At 36.8% G+C, this 18,702-nt stretch overlaps 1 protein-coding gene across 1 annotated transcript in view; it reads left to right on the forward strand.

Annotated features, from left to right (window-relative positions):
• CCDC7 (coiled-coil domain containing 7) overlaps positions 1 to 18,702 on the forward strand; it is a 136,872-nt gene that overhangs the window by 35,691 nt on the left and 82,479 nt on the right. The window contains exons 4-6 of the mRNA XM_036912293.2: positions 4,183 to 4,203; positions 4,513 to 4,545; positions 16,331 to 16,497. Coding sequence (XP_036768188.2) covers positions 4,183 to 4,203; positions 4,513 to 4,545; positions 16,331 to 16,497 — 221 coding nt within the window. The remainder of the gene's footprint in view (positions 1 to 4,182; positions 4,204 to 4,512; positions 4,546 to 16,330; positions 16,498 to 18,702) is intronic.

The following is an 18,702-nucleotide window of genomic DNA, read 5'->3' on the forward strand; positions in this document are numbered from 1 at the left end:
TCTGAACATTTTTTAATTGGATTATTTGATTTTTGTTTGTTGAGGTTGGTGAGTTCTTTATATATTTTGGATGTCAACCCTTTATTGGATCTGTCATTTATTAATATATTCTCCCATACTGTAGGATGCCTTTTTGTGTCCTTTGCTGTATAGAAACTTTTCAGCTTGATATAGTCCCACTTGTTCATTTTTGCTTTTGTTTCCCTTGCCCATGGAGATATGTTCATGAATTTGCTCATGTTTATGTCCAAAAGATTTTTGCCTATATTTTTTTCTAAGAGTTTTATGGTTTCATGACTTACATTCAGGTCTTTGATCCATTTTGAATTTACTTTTGTTTATGGGGTTAGACAATAATCCAGTTTCATTCTCTTACATGTAGCTGTCCAGTTTTGCCAACACCAGTTGTTGAAGAGGCTGTCATTTCCCCATTGTATGTTCATGGCTCCTTTATCATATATTAATTGACCATATATGTTTGGGTTAATGTCTGGAGTCTGTATTCTGTTCCACTAGTCTGTGGGTCTGTTCTTGTGCCAGTACCAAATTGTCTTGATTACTGTGGCTTTATAGTAGAGCTTGAAGTTGGGAAGCGAGATCCCCCCTGCTTTATTCTTCCTTCTTAGGATTGCTTTGGCTATTTGGGGTCTTTTGTGGTTCCATATATATGAATTTTGAAACTATTTGTTCCAGTTCATTGAAGAATGCTGTTGGTATTTTGATAGGGCTTGCATTGACTATGTAGACTGCTTTAGGCAGGATGGCTATTTTGACAATATTAGTTCTTCCTAGCCAAGAGCATGGGATGAGTTTCCATTTGTTAGTGTCCTCTTTAATTTCTCTTAAGAGCATCTTGTAGTTTTCTGGGTGTAGGTCTTTCACTTCCTTGGTTAGGTTTATTCCTAGGTATTTTATTCTTTTTGATGCAATTGTGAATGTAATTATTTTCCAGATTTCTCTTCCTGCTAGTTCATCATTAGTGTATAGGAATGCCACAGATTTCTGTGTATTAATTTTGTATCCTGCAACTTTGCTGAATTCAAATATTTGTTCTAGTAGTTTTGGAGTGGAGTCTTTAGGGTTTGTATGCACAATATCATGTCATCTGCAAATAATGACAGCCATTTAATTTTTTAAAGAAATCTTCTAACTTTCTCCACAGCACTGAGTAGCTGGCATTCTTTGCTTCCTCCTTTCATATCAAGGCTATTTCATTTTTCAGTGAATCCACAGCCCTTCACAGCTTGTGTTCTCATGCTGCCATTTCTCATGTCTCTTTCAGGAGCATGTTCTTCTCATCTGTAGACTTTTCTTAATACTGTGAAAAACATCCAACCCAAAGTTCCCACCACCTCATTGTCACTCTGTTTCTCAATGGACCTCCTTATTATACCATGGGCCTACAATGAATCCTGTGAACTCTGCCAATTGTCTCACCAATGGGTTTTAGCCTGGGCAAATTTGCTATGGATTCAGTGAGATAGATGTTTGACAATGGAATCTTCTTGGGGTAAAGAAGTGTATTACTCAGTTTTGTTCTCCTAGTGATAGGTCAATTAGGTCCAGCAGTCTGCAGGTCTGTAATTCTCATTTGTCTCTGCCTCCACCTAGAGCACTGGGTAGAGCTCTTTATATAGTGACTCAGCCAGTAATAATTTACTGCCTGCGAGTATGGAAGCAGTAGCCTCGCAGTAGCCCAATGACATCATCAAGTAGTTTAGTTTCAGGTTAGGATTCTGGCCATTGGGACTTCACTTTTTCCCACAGGCTCATTTCTCTCTTGCCCCATCAGAGTACTCAGTCATGAGGTACATGTCTGTGGGGCAAAGAGGCAGGGAGAGTGGCAGATAGAACTCTTGGGAGACATTAAATGGATGTGAATCCCTACTGCCCTGTTCCGTCAAGAATCCTGTCTGTGAAGAGGGAATGTGGCACTAGAAGATCCTCTCAACTCACTGAGACTTTGTTTTTTTGTGTTAGGTAGGTCAGCTCTGTCTCCTGGTCTTAAAATCAGTAGCCTTATGTAGTTAGGTATTCCAATTCCCAGTAGTATAGTATGCTGTGGTTACCAGAATGAGACTCTCCAGGTGTGTTCCCTGTATGGGCTGCATGTGCCCTTCTGCTGTAGCTGGGTAGGGACTTCTGCCAGCATGCTGCTGGGCAGAACCAGTCCTTCAGCCTCCTGTCAGCATAGAGGGGCAGTAGCTACTGTCAGTGCACTGGTTTGCAGGGCTGGCCATCTGGGCATGGCTGGCTCAAAGGCTGGGCTGCAGCCCCAGCAGGTGTGCTGGTGGGTATGGCCAGCCCTAAACCCAGCTGACACCAATGGTTGCCAGACTTCTATGAGTGGGGACACTCATGGGGAGGCCTAAACCTCAGCAACTTCCTTGGAGGCTCAGCCCTATCTCTGCAGCAGGCCTGCGGGTGGGTGGGACTGGCTCCGCCATCCCTACAGCAGGGGTTGTTCTGCAAGGGTAGAGGTTCTGCTGGGGCTGGTCGTGGGGTGTGGTGGGCAGAGTTGATTTGGAGGGGTGCCTGCCCAGAAGAGTGGGTTGGGTGAGAAGTGTCTGCAGGACTACACCAGAGCAGGGCAAGTGGTGCTGGCTTGGTAGAAGGAGAGTATCACAACTAACTTCAGAAAGCGTCAGGCCAGCTAGGCTGAGGGAGGGGGTGAGCAGAAAAATGAACCCTGCCAGCCCCTCCCAGGGAAAGCTGCATATCCCAGCCCCTTGGCACAAGGCCCCAAAACTTTGTAGACATTGCTCCACAGTTTCATAGAATTTTTCTCTTTCTACTTAGTGTTATTTGTGTAATGTTGATTTTCCACACTTCTGATCAATTTTTATTTTCCACTTATAATCATCAATAATGCTCTGGATTCAGCAGAACCAATAATTGATATGTCTCCCCAGTAGCTGAGAAAGCCACTATTCTCCAGGCTTTCAGTGGCTTAAATAATTGTAAAATTCTGACTACAATGAGTGGATATATTGATTTATACCAGGGTTTTCCATCATCTTCTGAGATAGAAAAGGATGTTTTTGAGAACTTTGGGATCTCTCTGGAAAGTGGATAAATGACTTTATTCTGAGGTAGTGTGCCTTGTAGGCATTACTTTCTAAATATTTATATAGATGTAAATATTTTCCTTTAGACATGGATATTAATTTGCTTTGGTATATTTTCCTGAGGTTCTAAGCCCTTTTTCCTTTTACCTATGCTTTGTTACTATTTAGCAGAGTGATTCTCAAACTTTAGCATGCAAAGGAATTAACTGGAGGGCTAGTTAAAACACAAATTGTTGGTCCTACTCCCAGAGTTTTGATTTAGTAAGCTGGGGTGGGGCCTGAGAATTTGTATTTATTAATAAATAAGGTTGTTTAGATGATGCTGATGCTGTTAACTGTGGGACCACACTTCTTGTACCGTTGATCTAGAGTTAGTGTTATGGAAGAGAAATTGTGGACTGGCCGGATTTTTCAATTAAGTAACTTTTTTTCCTGCATGAATGCATGTAGTAATATTTTTTTTTAATAATATAATTCAGAACTCTTACCTGGGTGTCATAGAGTGGGTTTGTTTTTTTGTGGCAAATGTAGTCATTTTAACATTAGATTTTTTTAAGTGGTAAACATTGATATTTTGGACTCTGTGATTGATTTTGTACGGTTTCTCTCATTATCTCCCAAACCAGTTCTCTGTATTTTCCATTAAAAATATCAAGTAGTAGTATAATATTTTGTGTCTTGATTTTTAGGCCCTTTAGCAGAGCAAAGTTATATTGAAGAGGTAATGTTAGTAAATGTAATGCTTTTCATTATTCTCTGCCATGTGAAAAAAATGCTTTTCTGAGAGGAATTTAAACTTTATTTTTTTTACCTATATTAAGAAAATTTATTAATCACATATATGATTTATTTTGGGGCTTCCTAAATATGGAAACTCCCAAATAAATGGAAAATTGGAAAATTCTTTTTTTTCTAGAATTAGGTTGTCTATTCATGGTGTACTAAAAACTATCTGTAAATATAAAAACATTGTGATTTTTCATTATAGATTCACAGTTTTATTTTAGTATAATAGTTTTATTTAGTAATAATTGAACATTGCAAGAGACTTATTTTGTCATACATTGTGAAGAATCTTGTTTTTAAATGTTTTAATTAAAACTTTATTTTCCAGATTTTGGAATCTCTTTTTAAGGTATGTCCAATGTATTGTAGTTTAAACATATGAAAATTTAATACAGGAATACATGTAAATGAAGAAGAGGTTTCTAAGTTGTGAGGCAGTAAAAATAACTCCCAGTCTTGCTACCACATATAATTAAAATGTTTATGTTCCAGTTGTATGTTGCAATAGCCCCATTCTGAGCCCTAGGATAAGTGATGTTTGGGTGAGGACTAATATTTGATAGGTGAAGATTCACATACACATGCACTCATACCCATTTATTTCACTGCAGAAATTTAACTTACTAAAACTATTTCTTTTATGTTCCTTTTTTAAAAGTGGCTTCAGCAACAGGTCAATCAGATAGAAGAGGTAAGTTACAGCATTTCTTAATTGTTAATTAATATTTTGTCTGATTTGAAAATCAGTTTGAAGTGTAAGTTAAACATTTTTGAATAACCATTGAATAAAATCTTTTGATGTAGGTAGGGAAAGAATAAATGGATAGAATAAAATGTTTCACAGTGATTTATATACTACATTCCTGCATATATCTGATATGCTCTGAGTTAACACATTCTTTCTCCTAAAGTTGAATAATGGAAATTTAGTTATTATTCTTTCCCTAATTTACATAGAGTAAATGACAATAGAAAACTTCTCAAATTAAAAATTTCTCTTACATTTAAAAATCATACATAGTACATGTTTACTCATAAAATTATATGTTGTTTTTCTTTAAGTTTAATGTTATGTTAATGATTTTTTGACTTTTGAATTTTTAGGTGCTTTATCACCAGTTTGAAAACTCCTGGTTTCTATCTGTAGGGGCTTTTAATTCATTTTGGAAAAGACTTTATATATGTTCTTATTATAGCAGAATGGTTTCCAGGGTAGCTTCAGTGATAAATAGAATTATTCTAGTTGTCCCTTGGTTATGCTTATGGTTTAGTTCAATGAAACACTTGAAGCCCAGGTACTTTAAGTTGAAGACGTTCATTTGTTTGGATTGTAAATTTAGAGTAAAGATAGAAATTGTAACTGTTTCTTAGCACCTTATTTTACCTCTGGCCCCAGAGTAGCAGACTCCGACGGTTTGTACACTGTTGCTTTAGGATAGATAAGGCTGACATTGGAAGAGTGTTAGTCATCTTTCTTTGACTGGTAGATTGGTTGCTCTTTCCAGAGAAATGGGACTGGGGTGAAGTCTGCTATTCCCCTACCCTCTTGTAGAGTGTGTACTTCTTTGCAACTTATGTTTTGCTTTCTTATTTTTATCTAAAAACCTCTTTTTATTCTATTTTATTCATGGATTTGCTTTACTCTCTTCTTTTTAAATGTCCTGTCTTTGTGCAAGACCCACCAAAACTCTGACCTCTCTGGTACTTGACCTCATCATCTCCAAAGATATGGTGTCCTTATTTAGTTCCAGCTCTCATTTCTAGTCACTGAACTTTATCATTAATTAATTTGCTTTATTTTAAAACCACTAATCTAGCAACTCATTCTTAAACTACAAATTTCTGTCTTTTCAATTATTACTTTAAATATTTCTCTGGCCATTCTTTGACTTCATCAAGACCACAAGTTCATTTATTCTTCTTCATTTTGGAGTATTTTTACTCATTTTTATTTTCAGCTTGGAGATGTACTTCATCACAGTGAATTTCTTAATTTATTAATCCCCTTTACCTCTTTCTCTTTGGTTGCACTCTTGTCTAGTAAAACTTAACTCTGTATAAGAGGGGGTAAAAAAGATGGCAGGGTGAGAAGTGAGGCAGAAACCTCCTCCCCAAATCACATAAAACATGAAAATACAGCAAATACAATTAATCCTGAAAAAGTGATCTGAAGACTGTAGAACAGACTACCTACATCTGAGGAAAAAGAGAAAACCTCACAGAAAAGGGTAAAGTAGAAAATCTATGATGCAGGGGACCCGAGACCTCCCCTGACTCCATCCCACAGGTAGGAGGAAGAGAAGTGGAGCATGGAGGGAGTAGAAGCCCAGGACTTCTGAACACCCAGCCCTGGAGATCTGCTCTGGGAGCACAAACCCACGTTACATGCTGCTCTGGAGATTAGTGGGGTTGGAAAGCAGAGATGGGCAGAATACTTGGAGATACTAAGATTCCAGCCACTTGTGGACAACAGGCACATACTACTGGCCCCCTGGGACAAAAGAAAGGCAGGCAATTTGAAGGACTTCCCAGCAGTGAGAGGTGTGATACAGGGGTAAAGATTACACGGAGCTGTCTGCTCAGGAGAAAGGGCAGGTGGATAAAACAATCCTGGAATGCTTAGCCCAGCAGGTGGGAACTCTCAGGAGCTTCAGATGCTCTATCCCTGTGGCTGCCAATGCAGCCCCAAGGTCCTACACTGCAGTAAGCAGCCTGTTGCTCCTTCCTCCTGGCAGGTGCCAGTCCCACTTACTTTCTGCCCCTGCCATTGTGCCAAGCCAGCTGTAGGGTGGTTTTGCCCATGGCAGCTATAGGGGTGTAGCACAGAGGTTCCTCCCTGCCTGCATGGCCAACTGGACCTGGCAGTGGAGGCAGGCATTATTGGTGGGAAGGCAGGAAACCTTCCCAACTGAGCTCTTTCCTCCCGGGAGGCACCAGTTCCACTCACCTGTGACCCCCGCCACTGTTGTAGGCACATGGCAGTGCCAGAGAGTAGGGACTGTGGGCACTAGAGGGCACCACATACACAAAGTTATTATTCCTAGGAAACACTAAAATAATGAAACAGTAAAGGAATTTAGTCCAAGCAAAATTACAAGAAAAAAAAAACACCAGAAAGAGGGCTTAGTGAAACCGAAGTCACCAATCTTCTTGATAAACATTTCAAAATAAAAGACATAAACAGGCTCACAGAGCTACAGAAAAATATTCAAGATCTCAGGAAGGACTTCAACAAAGAGACCGAAATTGTGAAAAATACAGTATCTGAAAGAAACATACAATGGAGAGATTTAAAAGTAGATTATATGAGATAGAGATAGTAAATGAAATAGAATTTGGAGAAGAGGGAAACAAGCTAAGGCACAGAAAAAAAGGATCTCTAGGACTGAAAGAATAATGAGAACTGTGTGACCAATCCAAAAGGAACAATATTTGCAATATAGGGGTATAAGAAGAAGAGAGAAGTACAGGGATAGAAAGCTTTTTGAGGAGATAATTGTTGAAAACTTTCCCAATCTGGGGAAGGAAATAGTGCATAAAGTCATGGAGGTGCAGATACCTCCCAACACAAGGAAACCTAGGAAGAAAACACCAAGATATATAATAATTAAAATGGCAAAGATCAAGGACCAGGAGAGAGTACTGAAAACAGCCAAAGAAAGAAAAAAGTTCGCTAGTAAGAGAAAGCCCATCAGGCTGTCATGAGACTTCTTAGCAGAAATCTTACAGGCCAGAAGGGAGTGGCATGATATATTTAATGCAATGGAACCAAAGGACCTCAAACCAAGAATACTCTACCCAGCGAGATTATCATTTAAATTTAAAGTAGGGATTAACCAATTTATAGATAAGCAAAAGTTGAGGGAATTTACCCCCAACAAACCATCTCTACAGTGTATTTTAGAGGGACTGCAATAGATGGAAGTGTTTCTAAGGCTAAACAGCTGTCATCAGAGAAAATAAAGCCACACTAAAGGAAGTAGACCAATTAATTTCTAATCAAATACAAAATTAAATCAACTACTCACAAAGTTAGTCAAGTGCTACACAAAGAGTACAGAACATGACACCTAATGTATAAAGAATGCAGGAAGAAGAAAAATAAGGGAGGAAAAAAAGCAACCTTTATATTGTGTTTGAAATAACATAAAAAGTGAGTTAAGTCAGACTGATAGTAAGGAAGCTGCCTTTAAACCTTTGGTAACCACAAATCCAAAGACTGAAATGGCAATAAGTACATATCTATCAATAATCAACCTAAATGTAAATGGACTGAAAGCACCAATCAAAATACATAGAGTTACAAAATGGATAAAAAAAACAAGAACTGTCTATATGCTGCCTACAAGAGACTAACTTCAAACCCAAAGACATACATAGACTAAAAGTGAAGGGATGGAAAAAGATGTTCCATTCAAATAGTAGGGAGAAAAAACCAGGAGTAGAAGTACTTGTAACAGACAAAATAGGTTTCAAAACAAAGAAAGTAACAAGAGACAAAAAAGGACATTATGTAATGATAAAGGGGTCAATTCAACAAGAAGATATAACCTTTATAAATATCTATCCACCCAACACAGGAGCACCTACATATGTGAAACAAATACTAACAATTAAAAGGGGAAATAGGATGCAATGCATTCATTTTAGACTTCAACACAACACTCACACCAAAAGAAAGACCAACCAGACAGAAAATAAATAATGAGGCAGAGGCATTGAACAATGCATTAGAACAGATGGATGTATACACATCTACAGAATACTCTACCCAAAAGCAACAGGATGCACATTCTTCTCAAGTGTACATGGAACATTTTTTAGAATAGATCACATACTAGGTCACAAAAAGAGCCTCAATAAATTTAAAAAGATTGAAATTGTACCAACCAGCTTCTCAGAGCACAAAGGCATTAAAATAGAAATAAATTATGCAGAGAAAACAAAAAAGCCCACAAACATATGGTGACTTAACAACTCCTAAATAAGCAATGGATCAATGACTAAATTAAAACAGAGATCAAGCAATGTAGGGAGACAAATGAAAATGACAACTCAACAGCCCAACACTTGTGGGACACAGCGAAGGCAGTTCAAAGAGGAAAGTATATAGCAATACAGACTTACTTCAAGAAGGAAGAACAGTCTCAAATAAACAGTCGAAACTCACAAAAGTTGAAGCTAGAAAAGGAAGAACAAATGAGTCCCCAGATCAGTAGAAGGAACAATATGATAAAGATCAGAGCAGAAATAAATAAACTAAAGTAAATAAAACAATAGAAAGAATCAATGAAAGCAAGAGCTGGTTCTTTGAGAAAATCAACTAAATAGATAACCCCCAGCCAGACTTATCAAGAAAAAAGAGATGTACACACATAAACAGAATCAGAAATGACAAAGGAAAAATCACTATGGACACTATGGATATACAAAGAATTGTTAGAGAATACAATGAAAAATTATATGCTAAGAAACTGGATAACCTAGAAGAAATGGACAACTCTCTAGAAAAATGCAACCTTCCAAGACTGACCCAGGAAGAAACAGAAAATATGAACAGACCAATTACCAGCAATGAAATTGAATTGGTAATAGAAAAACTACTGAAGAACAAAACCCCCATATCAGATGGCTTAACATCTGAATTTTATCAAACATTTAGTGAAGACCTAATACCCATTCTTCTTAAATTTTTCCAAAAAGTGGAGGAGGAGGGAATACTTCCAAACTCATTTGATGATGCCAGCATCACTCTAATACCAAAACCAAAGACACCACAAAAAAAAAGAGAATTACAGACCAATATCCCTGGTGAATATAGATACAAAAATCTTCAACAAAATATTAGCAAACTGAATTAAAAAATGCATCAGAAAGATCATCCATCATGATCAAGTGAAATTTATTCCAGGTATGCCAGGATGGTACAATATTTGAAAGTCCATCAACATCATCCACCACATCAACAAAAAGAAGGACAAAAATCACATGATTATCTCCATAGATGCTGAAAAAGCATTTGACAAAATTCAATATCCATTCATGATAGAAATGCTCCACAAAATGGGTATAGAGGGCAAGTACCTCAACATAATAAAGGCCATATATGACAAACCCACAGCCAACATCATACTTAACAGGAAGAAGCTCAAAGCTTTTCCTCTAAGATAGGAAACAAGACAAGGATGCCCACTCCCACTACTTTTATTCAATATAGTACTGGAGGTCCTAACCACTGCAACCAGACAACACAAAGAAGTAAAATGTATCCAGATTGATAAGGAAGAAGTTAAACTGTCACTGTTTGCACATGGCATGATATTGTACATAAAAAATCCTAAAGAATCCACCCAAAAACTACTAGAACTAATAACTGAGTTCATGAAACTTGTGGGACACAAAATTAATACACAGAAATCTGTTGCATTCCTTTATATTAATGATGAACTAGGAGAAAAAGAAAGCAGAAAAACAACTCTATTTATCGTTGCATCAAAAAGAATAAAATATTTAGAAATAAACCTAAAAGGAAGGTGAAAGACCCATACCCTGAACACTACAAGACATTCATGAGAGAAATTAAAGAAGATACCAATAAATGGAAACACATCCCGTGCTCATAGATAGGAAGAATTAATAATATTGTCAAAATGGCCATCCTGCCTAAAGCAATCTACAGATTCAATGCGATCCCTATCAAAATACTAATAGCATTCTTCAGCAAACTAGAGCAAAGAGTTCTCAAATTCATATGGAACCACAAAAGACCCCAAATAGCCAAAGCAATCCTGAGAAGGAAGTATAAAGCTGGGGGGGATTATGCTCCCCAACTTCAAGCTCTACTACAAAGCCTCAGTAATCAAGACAATTTGGTACTGGCAGAAAAACAGACTCAGAGATCAATGGAACAGAATAGAGAGTCCAGATATAAACCCAACCATATATGGTCAATTAATATACAATAAAGAAGACATGGATATACAGTGGGGAAATGACAGCCTCTTCAACCACTGGTGTTGGCAAAACTGGCAGCTACATGTAAGAGAATGAAACTGGATTATTGTCTAACTCCATACCCATAAGAAAATTCAAAATGGATCAAAGACCATAATGTAGTCATGAAACCATAAAACTCACAGAAGAAAACGTAGGCAAAAATCTCTTGAATATAAACATGAGCAGCTTTTTCCTGAACATGTCTCTGCATGCAAGGGCAACAAAAGCAAAAATGAACACATGGGACTACATCAAACTAAAAAGCTTCTGTACAGCAAAGGACACCATCAGCAGAACAGAAAGGCATCCTACAGTACAGGAGAATATATTCATAAAAGACATATCCAATAAGGGGTTAAAATCCAAAATATGTAAAGAGCTCACATGCCTAAACACCAAAAAAAACAAATAACAATTAAAAATTTTGTGGAGGATCTGAGAGGCTCTTCTCCAAAGAAGAAATACAAATGGCCAAACAGGGACATGAAAAGATGCATCACATCGCTAATCATCAGGGAAATGCAAATTAAAACCACAATGCGATATCACCTCACACCAGTTAGGATGGCCAACATCCAAAAGACAAGAAACAACAAATGATGGTGAGGATGTGGAGAAAGGGGACCCTCCTACACTTCTGGTGGGAATGTAAATTAGTTCAACCATTATGGAAAGCAGTATGGAGGTTCCTCAAAAACTAAAAACAGAAATACCATTTGACCCAGGATTTCCACTCCTAGGAATTTACCTGGAGAAAACAAGGTCCTTAATTCAAAAAGACATGTACCCCTATGTTTATTGCAGTACTATTTACAATAGCCAAGATATGGAAGCCACCTAAGTGTCCATCAGTAGATGAATGAATAAAGAAGAGTGGTACATATACACAATGGAAAATTATTCAGACATAAGAAGAAAACAAATCCTACCATTTGCAACAACATGGATGGAGCTAGAGGGTATTATGCTTAGTGAAATAAACCAGATGGAGAAAGACAAATACCAAATGATTTCACTCATTTGTGGAATAGAATAACAAACAAAATCTGAAGGAACAAAACAGCAGCAGACTCACAGATTCCAAGAAGGGACTGGCTGTTACCAAAAGGCAGGGGTTGGGGAGGGAGGGAGAATGGGATTTGGGGGCATTATAATTAGGACACATAATATAGGTAGGTCATGGGGAAGGCAGTACAGCACACAGAATACAATTAATGACTCTATATCATCTTAATATTTTGATAGACAATGGCTGCAATGGGGGGCGTTTGAAGACTTGATAATATAGGTGAATGTTGAAACCACAACGTTGCTCGTGTGAAACCTTCATAAGACTGTATATCAATGATACTGTAATAAAAAAACTGAATAAATGCAGGTTTTCACTCTTTGGGTCAATAGCTCAGCTATGAAACACTGCTGAAGAAAGTGATACAATAGGTCAGACATAATTACTCCAGATACTGCCTGGAATTCTATTTCATTTCTGAAATGAATTTCAATCCTTTTTAGCCTCCTCTCAAGCCTATCTACTGTATCCTATTTTCATCTTTGCTGTCAGCCAGTCACTTGCTTAAAATACAAGCCACTGGCTAGAATGCCTTCAATTCCTGCTACCAAACAAAAATGTATTTACACCCATATTCATTCTATGTTCCTTTCCTCCTATTAAGCAGAGATATTATTTCTGCTCCTACATCAAATTCATTATTTTACATTTGTTTTGGATCTCATCTCGTCTTCTTCAAGGAATTTGACTAATCGTGTATTAAACTTTTCCCACTTAGTTGTGTCCTTCCCTTCAGTTTTTAATATGTTCATATTTATCTAATTTGTTGCCAAATTTCCTTCCAGTTACAGGCCTATTTCTCTTTTCCCCTTCATAACCAATTTTTAAAACTATTTTTTGAGGGAAATAGTTATTAGGTTATTGTTGGAGAATAAAGGCAAAACCCATAATTTATAAAAAAAGTAGAGAAAAACCGTGCAGATAGTTCAAGAACAATGAAACTAGTTACATTTTGTTAAGAGAGTGTTAGTCAATTTCACCTAGTTGAAGTTGTTAATCTGGGCATTCACTTCTTGAAGAGCCAGAAGGGTATCAATTAAACAATTGGAGTTTATGGATATTTTTTAAAACCTCAACAGTTTAGCTGAAGACCATGCCTTTAACAGGTTGAAACCTAAGTTTTTTTTTGCATCAATTTATTATATACTCTTTTCTTACTTCCAGAGCATTTCTCAGCCTACACAGACTGAATCCTCTTCCCATAACGAAGACATTCTGTATGTTTCTCTACAATTTATATGTTGCTAAATCTAACAAGCACTTTTTACCTCAGCCACAGTTAACGTTATTGATCACTTCCTCATTTTTAAAATACTATTCCTTTGGCTTTTGTGAATTACACTCTCCTGCCTATTGGTTTCCCTCTTTGACTGCCTCCTTTTTAGAATCACCTTCTTTTTCTAACCATTGAATGTTGTTGGGAGGACCTCAAGATTTCATCCTTGCCTTTCTTTTTTTTACTCCAGTTTTTCCTATAAGCAGCCGCATCCACTTTGTCCATTCAGCTATTGCTTTTATAGTGGCAATTTAGAAATATACATCTCTTGGGCAGATTTATCCTCTGAACTCCAGATATATATATATAACTACCTACTAGACTATTCCACTTCAAACCCAATGGGTCAAAAATTAAGACTTTTTTTCTACCCCTAAACTCATACCTCTCCTCCAGTGTTCCCTGTCTCAGTGAATGGTAGTACCGTTTATCCAACTTCGTAAAGCAGAAACTTGGTAATTTACCTTGACAACCTCTATCTCTAATATTCAGTTCTCCCTGAGTCCTTTTGATTTTATGTACTAAATAGCTGTCAAATTTATCTACTTTTCTTTGCAATCTACTGTTTACAACTTAGTGATGGTTAGCATATTCTCCAGTATGCCTGAAATCCTGATATGCATTCGTATTCACCAGGAGGAATCTTTAACACAAGTCAACTTCTGATCTGGAATTCCAAATTTCTCAGTGTTTAAACCCATAATTAGTTGACTTGAATATTTTATTAATTTGGTATGTCAGATACATTGCCAAAGTATTTGTATATTTTCTGCCTTTCAAAGACTGTTTCTTAAGGTATGATTGGTGGATTATGTTTAAATATCACCCAAGATACCTGTTACAAATGCACATTTCAGAGCTCCAAATCAGATTTACATAATTAAAGTTTTTAATTTATGTGTGTGTGTGGATTAGGAATCTACAGGGTCCCTTAGAGGATTATTGCACACTAACATCTGAGAATCTTGGAATAATCCTGTTGTTAGTGCTGGCACATTTTATTGTTAGTCTATGCTGGTGAGGTTAATGCCAGTGGTAACAGAGATACCTGTGGAAGCCTTCAGAGTGTATAGTGAGTTGCACCAGAGAAATGTAGGTTAGTTATGTAGCCTGTATGCTTCAGAGATGTTCTGCAGGAACCTGTGCCCAGATCTCTTTGATGAAGTGTTATAGCTGGTAATCCAACTGTATATTTCATATTCCTTTAGTTCTCTTCTCCAAGAAAGAATTTATGTTTAAATTTAATCCCTATTTAGAAACATGTATCAGGTAGACAATCAAGAGACAAAATTAATATAATAATCTGAATGGGGAAAGTTTAACATAAAGAATTATTGTAACAGGAGAATACTTACTAAGGAGGAAAAGATAACTCTAAAGAATATAGGGTAGAAGACAGGGCATCCTTTACATCTAGAGTGGAAGCAAGAGTACTCAGGAAAGAGCAAATCTGAATACCCCAGTGTCTTCCTACTCTTAACCCAGAGTTAAGATCCAGACCTTGTGAAGAAGGAGCAGCTGTCATCACTGGATGGCAGACAAATTGGCTGAGATGCCATGCTGGCAGAACTGGAACTCACCGGGCAGCTGCTCATGAGGATGGTACATGCGGAAGCCATCCGCTCTCGTGCTGGGAAAAGCCATCTTCCAGGGAGGTGCTTGTACCTCTTGCTGGAAAGCAGTGTACAGGGTGGTATGCTGGAAAGGTTCCCAAAGGGAGAGTCTGTATTGGTAAATTTTGCTAAGAAGTTCTGGGAGAAGCTGCCTTTGAGAATGTGCCGTGCCAGGGATCTTGCCAGAAAGCCACTCATGGATGTGGTGCTGTTGAAGGCCGATGGAGGAGAACACTATCAGGTATACTGTGTGTTATGGTAGGATTAAGCAGAGACAGAAAGAGGACCAAACTAAGAAGAAAAGCTGCTTCCCCCTCTAGTGTCCAGTACCCTCTACAGACAAAGGTTAACATGCCATCTGTCAAGAGAGAAACATTCCACTCTCTTTTCCACTATGATTGTTCCTCTGTTTTAAGCAGGACAGTGATGAATGGATTTTTAGATGAAAGGCAATGAATTGATAACTGTAGCTGATTACTGCATGACTTTTCAGACTCAATTTATAATTGGCATCCTCTTGTTTGGGATCTTGTCCTTTCAGAATGTTTCCATACATTCCCTTCTTCCCTTCCACCTGTTTTGCATCGCCTACTCTCAGATTTCCAGCACATTGCCAATATTTACTTCCGGCTATTATTTCCTAATCCCACTTCAAGTAGCCATTTCTAAAATGAAATCTCTGTTTTAAATTCTCAGTGCTGGAATTTCTTTTTGTTAGGTCCCAGAATTATGCCTTGACTATTACTACTATTTTTTTTCAGCTTTTCCTCATCATAAGGATTTAATGTATCTACATAGATAGATCTCTGCTATTCTATTGTCAAAACTGGCCTCAGTTACCAATCTTCACAAATTGGCTATTTCTGAGCTTCTTTCATTGTGGTGTTTGGGTCACTCATTCTTGCAGACTTTCTTTAAATAGGCTTATCAGAATACCAATTGGGGTCTGTCATCTTATCTGTGTGTATTACTGATTCTCCCTACTGCTCATCACTCTGTAGGGTGGTCAGTTCCAAAAGGCTTGAGACACCCAAATGGGCCTTAGTCTTCCCCAGGTAGCCTGAGGAATGCTGGCTCAATGACCTTTATATATTAACTTCTGGAAGTTAATAGTTGAAAGTATATTAGCCTTTGAGAGCAAATTACTATCTTCCCATGCTTTATCACAGCAAGAATATTCTTAGGAAGGATTTTGGGGAAGCAGTTACTTTAGAATTGTCTAGTAGGTATTTTGAATTGCCTTTAACTGATCCTGCTACAATTGTTATTGAATTTGCTTAAAATTCTTATATATTAAAACAATAAACAGAAATTGGAATTGAGTTTTGATATGTAGAAGTCAACACTTAGCTATAATTCTATAGGTAATTGCTTGTTTAAGAGAGTTCATAAAATGTTACTATTTGATTACAGTTATAGATAATATAAAAAATTATTTAGATATGATTAATGATGAAATGTCTTTCATGTATGGCAGCAAAATGGGTATTCCCTAAGTAACTGGTTAATTTTATTATTTTAGATCAGTAAAGATCAAAGTTCTTTGGAAGGAGAATTTTCAGTACCTGATAAAACAGTCCCTTTAAACATGGTACAAATAGTAAAGCAGATACAAAAACTTGAAGAACTGAAAAATCTCTTTAAACAAGGGTCTAAATCCTGTTTGAGAGCCATGTTGTCTAAACCCAAGTAAGTAAAATGAGATTTAATAGAATTAAAAACAATAAAAATGGATATATAATTTGTAATTAATGTAAGATAAAGGTTCAGATATTATACCATATTTAGAGTTTCCAAATCTAAGACAGTTTAGTCAGCTTGTTTCTGTTTGAAATGGTACTTCCCAGTACAGTAGACACTCACCTCATATGGCTAATTAAATTAAAATTCAATTCAGTTTGATTAAAAAATCAATCCCTTAGTCACACTAGCCACATTTCAAGTGCTTAGTAGCCACATATGGCTAATGTTAGAAAGTTCTTTTGGACATTGCTGGTTTTGAGATATGTAGCTTATAAACTTTCTCTCACTTTGGTTAGCATCTGTACATAAGTAGGAAACTAAAGTATGATTAAATATCTCATTGTTCATGAACACTGTATTAAAAATTGGATATGGACAGGGATATGTTCCAAAGATTAATTACCTACCTTTTAGTTGAGAAAAGCCTTTTTTTTTGGGTGGGGAGAGAAAGATTCAAATGAATGATTATAATGATATTCCCATTATCTGTTGGCATTCATTTTTGATATTTGGGATTTACCTGTCTTGAAATTAAATAGATGAATAAATCATTGTCATAGAATATCTTCAGTGATTTTTTTTTCCATTTTACGTAATTACCAGTTTAAAAAAAAAATGGTGAGAACACTTTAGATCTACTCTCAGCAAATTTCAAGTAGACTGTACAATAGTATTATTAAATGTAAACACCATGGTGTTCCTTAGATCTCTAGAACTTTTTCAATTTAAAACTGAAAGTGTACCCTTTGACTAATGTCTCCCCATTTCCCCAATTTCCCAGTCCCTGGCAACCACCATTCTACTGTCTGGTTTTAAGAGTTATACTTTTTAGATTCCACATACAGTGTTTGTCTTTATCTGGCTTATTTCACTTAGCATAACATCCTCCAGGTTCATCAATGTTGTCACAAATGGCAGCATTTCCTTCTTTGTATGGCCAGATAGTATTTCATTGTATATATAAAGCATGATTTCTTTACCCATTCATCCATTGATAGAAACAGGTTGTTTCCATATCTTGGCAGTTGTGAATAGTGCAATACACATGGAATGCACATATCTCTTCAAAGATACTGATTTCATTTCCTTTGGATATATACCTGGAAGTGGGATTGCTGCATCATATGGTAGTTCTATTTTAAATTTTTCAAGTACCTCTATACTTTATGGTTCTATCCGTAGTGGCTGTATCAATTTACATTGCCACCAGTACTGTATAAGCGTTAACTCCACATCCTCACCAACATTTGTATCTTGTCTTTTTGATAATAGCCATCCTAACAGTGGTGAGGTGATATCTCATTGTGCTTTGGATTTGCATTTCTGTGATGATTAGTCGAGCACCTTTTCATGTACCTGTTGTCCATTTGTATGTCTTTGGAAAAATGTCTATTCAGGCCCTTTGGCAATTTTTTAATTGGGCTATTAGTAGTAGCAGTATTTACTATTGATTTGTATCAGTTTCTTATAAATTTTGGATATTCACTCTGTATCAGTGCATGGTTTGCACATATTTTCTGCCATTCTGTAGATTGCCTTGTCATTTTGTTGATATTTCTTTTATTGTACAGAAAATTTTTCATTTGATGCAATCTCATTTATTTTTCCTTTTGTTGGCTGTGTTTTTGGTGTAATATCCAAAATATCATTGCCAAGACCCATGTTCTCTCCTTGGAGTTTTGTGTTTAGGCCCTACATTTAAGTCTTTAATCCATTTCTAGTTCATTTTTGTGTATGATATAAGATAATGGTTCTATTTCATTCTTTTAAATTTGTTTTTTCTTTTTATTAAAATATCATTGATATACAATCATATTATAGTTTCAAGTACATAATACAGTGGTTCAACATTCACCCAATTATCAAGTCCTCACCCGATCCATTGCGGTCACTGTCTGTCAACATAGTAAGATGTTATAGAGTTATTAATTGAATTCTCTGTGCTGTACTATGGTCCCCGTGACTTACCTATATTATGATTGCAAATTATTGTGCTCCTTAATCCCCTGCTCCCTCCCTCCCCTACTTCCCAATCCCTCCTCTTTGGGAACCACTCATCCCTTCTTGGCATATGTGAGTCTACTGCTACTTTGTTCCTTTTGTTTTGCTTTGTTTTTATATTCCACAGATGAGTGAAATCATTTGGTATTT

Source organism: Manis pentadactyla, chromosome 3 (assembly GCF_030020395.1).
Source record: "Manis pentadactyla isolate mManPen7 chromosome 3, mManPen7.hap1, whole genome shotgun sequence".
Lineage (NCBI taxonomy): Eukaryota > Metazoa > Chordata > Mammalia > Pholidota > Manidae > Manis > Manis pentadactyla.